The 8,447-nt window shown below is 36.2% G+C and overlaps 1 protein-coding gene across 1 annotated transcript in view; it reads right to left on the bottom strand.

Moving 5' to 3' along the window:
- LOC107707526 (NT-3 growth factor receptor-like) overlaps nt 1-8,447 on the bottom strand; it is a 200,537-nt gene that overhangs the window by 15,707 nt on the left and 176,383 nt on the right. Inside the window, exons 13-14 of the mRNA XM_016511587.1 lie at nt 3,525-3,655; nt 420-592 (exon numbers count right to left, since the gene is read on the bottom strand). Coding sequence (XP_016367073.1) covers nt 420-592; nt 3,525-3,655 — 304 coding nt within the window. The remainder of the gene's footprint in view (nt 1-419; nt 593-3,524; nt 3,656-8,447) is intronic.

Below are 8,447 nucleotides of genomic sequence, written 5' to 3'. Positions count from 1 at the left end.
TATATATATATATATATGGTAAAAATGTATTTCTAGTACATTTCTAAAATATTGATAGATTAAATAAAGGTTCATGGACATGTTAAGCATCAACTACCCATATACTGTGTTATATTGTGTTCTCATTTAGAACATTTAATTAAAAATGTACTGTATATATTTTAAAATTAATTTGGCATTCTGTCATAATCATAACCCACCACAATTCCATCACAAACCTCTGGTTGAGAAATTCTGGTCTCGTAAGACTATGGAATTCCCAGAGCATCACATCGGAATTAAGTGGTTGTATAATTATGTTACACTTGGTCTGTGACCTCAATCAATAATAACTGATTCCCTTTGTATTTTCATTGAATTTCATTTTCATCATTACACAAGCAAAGCACAAAGATTACGGCATTATAACAGCCACAAACCTGAGGAACTTGTTGAGGTCTCCGTGTTTCATGTACTCGAAAACCATGATAAGCGGGTCTCCGTCCACGCAGACGCCATAGAACTTCACTATGTGCTCGTACTGAAGGTTGGTCAGCAGCTCGGCCTCCCGCTGGAAGTCTTTCCTCGCCGCAAGGGTGGGATCCTTCAGAGTCTGTGTAGATACATAAGGTGGCCAGTTTATTGTCTGATAACCACAATAATAGCCAGATACGAAAGCATTGTGGGTGAAACCAAAGATATTTTGGGGGAAAGTGAAATTAAAATCCGTATTTCAAAAACAAATCATTAATATGATTGGAAATATTGTGTATATCCATGAATTAAATGTGCCTTTGCTATTATTTTTTGATACTCTTGGTACAAGTAAATTAATTAAGGGAGCTTAAATGAGTCAGTCGGTAATAAATAATTCAAGTGAACAATTAATCAGGTTAATGAGACTAACCGCTCCAACTAATCTGGATCTAAACGGTTCCGTCTCTAATGGTTTATGAATCCCAAACATACAATATGCCACAAACCAATTGAGCATGCAGAGCTATTTTTGACAATATACTTAAATGCATAATCAAAATGTAGATGAGTTGACAAATATTATTGCACAGATCTTTATTATTGCACAGTGCTTTAAATCTATCAGGGAAATATCCACAACAAAATATAAATATCCAGATCTGTGACACCTTAAAACTTTGACATATATTTAAATGCATAATCAAAACCTAGATGAGTTAACACAATTACTGCACAGATATTGTAGATGTCCAAAGTACTTTCAATTATTCATGTAACACATTTCATAACAGATCATATATTTTTCAACATTTTCAAGGCACATATTCATGGACTAAACCTCAGGGCACCAAGGAAGATGCACAAATGACCGTCTCTGATTTGTTTGTGCCTGTCTTTGTCTTTTCTGAAAGATTAAATAGTTGCCTGTACACATCCGTCTTTTTGTCATCTTATATCCCGTCATTCACGGAAAAATAACCCCCCTCTGCGGCCTTGGCCGTGATACTTGCATCACAGTGTGTTTGTGAGGAATCGCTCCTTCAATTATGTTATAATTGCGTTTCGCCCTCAGAGCTCGCAGTTTAATTTTAATTAGAGCTACCGTGGGTTAATCCATATCAGGAATTGCAAAGAGGTTCATGCGTTGGAGATGGATGAGAGAACCAATTCGCAGATGGCGAGGTATCTATCCCTATCCATAATGCTTTATTACCCCTGTGTTGCGAAATTGGCCACCTGCACAGGTTGAAGAGAGCAGAGGGGACGAATCCAGCACCACCTGGGGGGCTGTCACTCGTAATAAGGGTCTGGAGGTCTTGGGCATCAGGTGGAAATGGGGGAGAGCAAAGGTACGAGAGAGACGCTGGCAGCTCTTTGGCCAAAATACAAGGAAAAACTTGACCTCTGAATTTGAGTTTGCTTTCACAGCCGTCCAACAGCAGCTGCTGTGATAGAGCTCCATGAAGCCAACGAAGCCAAGCAGCTTCCCAGAGGAACGTTTTATTGCTCAGAGGTTGCTCTTTCAAAGCTGAGGAGACACATTTAGGTGTCAACTCTGCCTCAGACCAGATGTTTCTCCTAGAGTTCCTTAGGTGAAATAAAAATAGATGAAAACTACACCATTGTTGAAAGACATTGGAAGTATAGAGGTATAAAATGAAATGGCTTGCAGCTCAAACTCATTTCTCAGGTTCCTCCAAGAACAGAAATGTATTTAATGAGATCTCTGCCTTTCGATTGGAGACTTTTTAATATCTTTAATATTAGACTAATCAAAGACATCTTTGGGATTTATTCTGAACCATCAGATATTTTTAATATTAATGGAGCCTTTGGAAAAAGCAGTTGGAAAATGGACTAAGAAATGAATACAAGCATGAATTAAATAAATACATAAATAAATAAATTTGTCTATTTATGTGTCAGGTTGACAAGTGAGTTAATAATTTATTATTTCATTGTACCTAGTGGCACTACTAGTCCTCCAATCCTTTTTCTTAGAATTGAAAAATCTGAGAAGCATGACACATGCTCTCTATGTAATTTCATTGCTGTCTAAAAGAAAACATTTAGATATTAGTGAGTTTATTTGTGATTTACTTCCCATGGGTTAGTAATAAAGCAGGGCATGTAGCTGCTTGTGTTCTTCTGCACATGAGACTCTTCTTCTGCTACCATCAGAAAGAAAACGGCAGCTCCATCGTTCTTGATTACAGCGTCTCCAGAATAATATGCTTTGAGGGATGATAAACCATCACTAGCAGACAGTATTATTGCTCCAGATTTATTCTCCAGCTGACCTGAACTAAAGATCCACAACATGATAGCCAATATCATCTCAAAGATGATGAAAAAGGGAAACACATGGGAGAACTGGGTGCAGGTAACATTATGACTAGACATATATAACCCAAATAGAGTGTTATAGAAAAAAAAAAGTCAGAATTGCGAAATGCAAACTCAAAATTCTTTTAAAATTTCTACAACAAAATACTATATGTTTGACTTCATACTTCAACAAGTCAGCATCTGTGAAACCTTGAAACGTTGACATTTCTAAACTGACAGACAAACTGACGCACTTATAGATCATCACTGATCTAGAGACGGTCTTCAATGGAGCGCCTCAGCCCACTGGACGCTGAGTTCCTTGACCTTGGTGAATAGTCCCATGTGGTAAACCATGTTAAAGCATTATCCAGGAACTGTCTGCCCACAGCGGTGACGCATTCCTCTCTGTCTATGTCATGAAGACTAAACCACAGCACTGCAATATCTTAATACCCTCCCTAACCTTATATCAATGGCAAATATTAAACGCAACTGTAGCTGATCTCTCCTCGGAGCACAGCAGAGCTCTTTCCATCATTGATCTTAGTCAACAAATCCTCCACCACCAAGACGTCTCGCGATCGTTCCCCGAAAGAAAGCCCTCTCTGGTGGGCACAGGGGGATCAACTTTATATGTCATTCGAGGGGGGATGAAAAAAAGGGCTTGACCTTTGGAATGAGTCCTGTGTAACTGGAGAGCGCCACGGCCCTGCTGGAATGGAGGGATCATCTCTTACCTTGACAGCCACCAGCATCTTGTCCTTAGTGGGGCTTAGGTTGTAGCACTCTGCCAGGAACACCTTCCCAAAGGCCCCTTCGCCCAGTTCCCTCTTAAGCACGATGTCTCTGCGCTTAATGTGCTGCACATCTGGAGGGGAAGAGAGAGAGAGAGAGAGAGAGAGATTGAGCGGATTGTGCGACAGTCTTCCTGCGGGCGGTGCTGCAAAACAGAGATTGAGAAACGTGTGCATTTCATGAGTCGGATTGCGGTCACTCAGGCTGATCAGGTAAGTTGAAGGAACATGGCACCAAAAACAGACTTTTATGACATATCGAGTGAAAGAAAAATGTGCATGAAATAAAATTGTTTTAAATAAACTAGAAGAAATTTAAAGGCAATATGAAATAAAAATTTAACCTATTTACAGTTTTCAATAAATGCACCTGGTATTAATTTGCATGACTCATCAATAATAATAATAATAATAGCTATTATTATAATTATTATTATTAAAAACAAATCACAAAATCTTTTAACAAGTCACACAAAAATTTGTTAGAATGATAAATTAGTAATAATGTTTTTTCCAAATAATTCAATTAATTGTTTGTAAAAGAAAACAACAACAATAATAATAATAATAATAATAATAATAATAATAATAAACTTATTTCGTTATTATTTTGTAAAAATGCATTAATGTTAGAAATTGTATGTATTTATTTAATATTTAATATTATATCATTAATATTCCAGTCAAGTAAAAAAGTCTAAAATGTTGTTGTCATTATTAATTCACTTTATTATTAAAAAATGAAATGTTAGTAAATATTTAAATGCATTAACTTCCCAATAAAAAATATGTCAAGTCCAAAATGTTGCTATTATTATTATTATTGTATTTTATTCATAAAATTGATGTTAGTGAATATTTATTTATTTACATTCCTATTCCAATCAACTAAAAACTATATCAAGTCCTAAAAGTCTCACATCAAAATTTATTGTAAATGTGATTTCATTCTGAGTTTATAAAAGGTAATTCAAGGTAATATAACCTTGCAAAACACACTGAGCCAACCCCTTTGATGTAATTTGTTTTTCAACATTCATGTATTTTCATAAGTTTTATTGTAGATAGTTGGTGTGATCTCTGAATGCAGTTCATTTAACCTGACTGCTCAAACATATGCCTGTAGAGTATATTTACTCAACACACACACACACACACACACAATTGCATCGTTTTACATCCAAATCTTCATGTGAGCGCCTATCGGGAGCTGCAGTATGAAACGATCCAAACACAAGAGATCAGGTGGATTTGCCTCTGATGCAGAGATGAATGAAACCACGCTTGGTCCACTGGGCAGGGTAATGGAGCAGCAACCCTATCTGCTGCCGGTTCAAGTCCCCGCTGAGCTTTACTGCGGCTCTGCCCTTGAGTGAGGAATGTAACCTCAAACACCCTAATAAATACTGCCACGACATTACAGACGGCAGGTGTTATGAAGAAATTTGATCGATAGAACAACATATAGTGGGTCACCATGAGAAATGAAAATCAACAAAGAAAAGCTCTCCAACAAGGGGGTTGTTTTGTTTTGTAGTGTACTGTCAATGGTATGTTTGAGGTAATGTGTTACATTTTGAACTCGTACAGGGTATTAGCTATTGCATGCTAACTATATCAGGAAGACAAACTTTTAAACAACAAAAATAGCCACTTTAAATATGTTAAGTAAATAAAAACAGTCGCAAGCTTCTATTCAGCAAGAAATGGAGACTTGGAAAACGGGCAATAACTATTACCTTTACTAACAATAGACCTCATTCATGAAACACAAGCAGAACAAAACGTAAACAAAACACATTACAGAATTGAATGTCAAATGAATGTAATCATATCAATTCATACAGAAATTTGTAAGAATAATACATTTTCATGAATGTTTTCCCAAATAATTCAAAATACATACATTTGTTAAATAAACAGCACAATTTAAAATAATATTTTTTATATTTTAGTATTTTATAATAGTTTTTTTTATATTTGTATGTTATACAATGTTTATTTAATTGTATATTTATATGTTTTATTTTTATAAATGTATATATTCCAATCAAATAAAATGCTCACATTTAGGAAGGTCAAAAATATTGTAAATGCTATTTCATTTTTTTTTTTTTTACATTATTATTATTACATTTTAATAATTTTTTAAAATTCAATATTTAACAAATGTTAGTAAAACATTTTTTTAATGTATTTACTATTTATTACATATTAATTTTATTGATATTGATTTTATAATATTATCAATTGTATATTTATTTATACAGAAAAATAGCAAAAGCAATCTTAACTGCTCCTATAATAGTTTTTATTGTATTTTCCAATCAAGTAAAAAAAAAAAACATGTTCACATTAAGGTAAAAGTATTTTAAAAGCTATTTCACTTTGTGTTTACATTATTATTAATAAATAAACTGCATGTAATTAATTATTATTTATTTATTTTATTTATTAAAATGCATTAATATTATAATCAAGTAAAAAAAATAACCACAAAATGTTAATTTTGTAAGATTTTTTTTACAACAACATACAAAGAAATTGATTTTGTTTATTGTTTGAATAAGGCCCAATGCAATGCAATTTCCTACTTTTTTTGGAGTAACACATTGCGCATACATTTACAAGTAACCTTCCCTAACGTTGCACACAAGTTGATGACCCATCTTCAATATGAACAGAAACGTCAAATTGAGCAGATTTAATTCGCGGCTACCGAAGCGCAACTTACAATGATGTAAGGCAGCCTGAGCGGGTCTTTAATCTCTGTACCTTCCACCTGCTTCCATTCCCAGCTCTCAGTCTGCTGCGAGGCAGCGAGCTCCATATGGCCGACCACGACAGCATCTGCTATTTACTCCAAACAGGAGTTTTGGATAAGCCACCATCCAACATCAACACTTACTGCCCAAAGTTACGAGTCATTCTACTATTTTCCCCCATCACGAAGGCTAATTCTCAGAGGGAAAAAAAGCAAATATTGATAAATGGACAGCACTCAAGGATAGCCTTTTGTATTAGCTGGCAAACGCCCCGTTCTTCGTCTAAGCAGAGGCTCTAATCAGCAGAAACATATTAGGGACAATTTCATTTAGGGCTGCTGAGGCAATTCCACATTGTGGCAGGCGTCCAATGACGATGGTAAATATTTCAGCACACTCGATTGTACGAGTCTCCATCACAGAAGGTTTTTTCACAAAGGCACCAGTGGAGATTAAGACAAAGGATGGCGAACACATGCATTACTTCCAAACTAATTAAAAAGCATTTATTTAATCAGGACAGAAAACGACGACGAGAGAGAGCCTGAGACAAAGATGGAGAGAGAGAACGGCCTTTTGTTTTCTCCATCTCCTATTCTAGTGAGTGATAGGTTCACAATTAGCAGGTGACGGGTGCATTGGAAGCACTTTAAGCTTGCAGTGCAATTAAGAAAGTTACAAATTGCACGGGCTAATTGTCTTATTACGCCAACTGTTGTGTTGCATTCACCTCACAGGCTGCATTGTGAGAGGGCACTCAGGAGAGGAGGTTACCCGCACAAGACGTCGTCTGTCTAAACATAGTGAGCAGCTGGGAATACAGAACTTCATCCTAATTAGGCCGTTTTTACCATCACCACTCTCTCGCAGATGTTTACTCAGTCTCGCTGAAAATGACACAACGGACCAGACAAAAGCTGATTCGGGTTCAAATGCATGTAAATCGCTGCAAGAAAAAAAAAACAGAAAGAAAAAACAGGATTAGGCTGGACTTTACCCGCAGCAATTTACTTCCTCGCTCGAAAGCGACGCTAAATGAACCTGAAAGAGCACCTGTTCGTTTCCAGCCAGCCACAAAGTCATTTCCTCCTGTGTGATGACTTAATGCACTTACGACTCTTTTGTAAATGACTCCTTTTAAAATGCTACAGTCTCTGAAGTCTGAGAAACAATGGAGTAAACAAAAGCGGGAAATGGAATATTCCTGGAGCACTGATGCTGAAAACTTAAAGCTTTAATGGAATAGTTAATCCAGAAATCAAGATTTGCTGAACATTTACTTACTCTTAAGCCATCCAAGATGTAGATGAGTTTGTTTCTTCATGGGAAATCAGATTTTTCATCACTTGCTCACCAATGGATCCCTTACAGTGAATGGGTGCCGTCAGAATAAAAGTCTCTCTTGATTCTGATGAGACAACTTTTTCACTGGAGTAAGCATTATTATGGATAGAGGACTTGCATTTTAGGCAAAAGCAACCATAAGAAGTTATAAATGTCTTAATGATGGATTTGATTCTTACAAACATTCAGCTTTTCTCTTTATAAGATGTTAATTGTTGGACTGGAGTCGTGTGGATTACTTGTGGATTATTGTGATGTTTTTATCAGCTGTTTGGACTCTCATTCTGATGGCACCCATTCACTGCAGAGGTGAGCAAGTGATGTAATGCTACATTTCTCCAAACCTGTTCCTATGAAGAAACAAACTCATCTATGTCTTGGATGGCCTGAGGGTAAATTTTCAGCAATTTTTTTTTTGGGGGGTGAACTATTCCTTTAAAGGGGTCATATGATGCTGCTAAAAAGAACATTATTTTGTGTATTTGGTGTAATGAAATGTGTTTATGCGGTTTAAAGTAAAAAAAACACATTATTTTCCACATACTGTACATTATTGTTTCTCCTCTATGCCCCGCCTTTTTGAAACGCGTCGATTTTTACAAAGCTCATCGATCTGAAAAAGCGAGGTGTGCTGTGATCGGCCAGCTATCCAATCCGTTGTGATTGGCCGAATACCTCAAGCATGAGACGGAAATGTTACGCCCCTCACCATACTGTGTTGATGCCGTGTCCGAGACAAAAACATGAAAACCCATTA

Source organism: Sinocyclocheilus rhinocerous, unplaced genomic scaffold, assembly GCF_001515625.1.
Source record: "Sinocyclocheilus rhinocerous isolate Xijiao unplaced genomic scaffold, SAMN03320098_v1.1 scaffold534, whole genome shotgun sequence".
NCBI classification, from domain to species: Eukaryota; Metazoa; Chordata; class Actinopteri; order Cypriniformes; family Cyprinidae; genus Sinocyclocheilus; species Sinocyclocheilus rhinocerous.
Note: the sequence above shows the minus strand (reverse complement) of the source record. Positions and strands in the feature narration are given on the sequence as shown.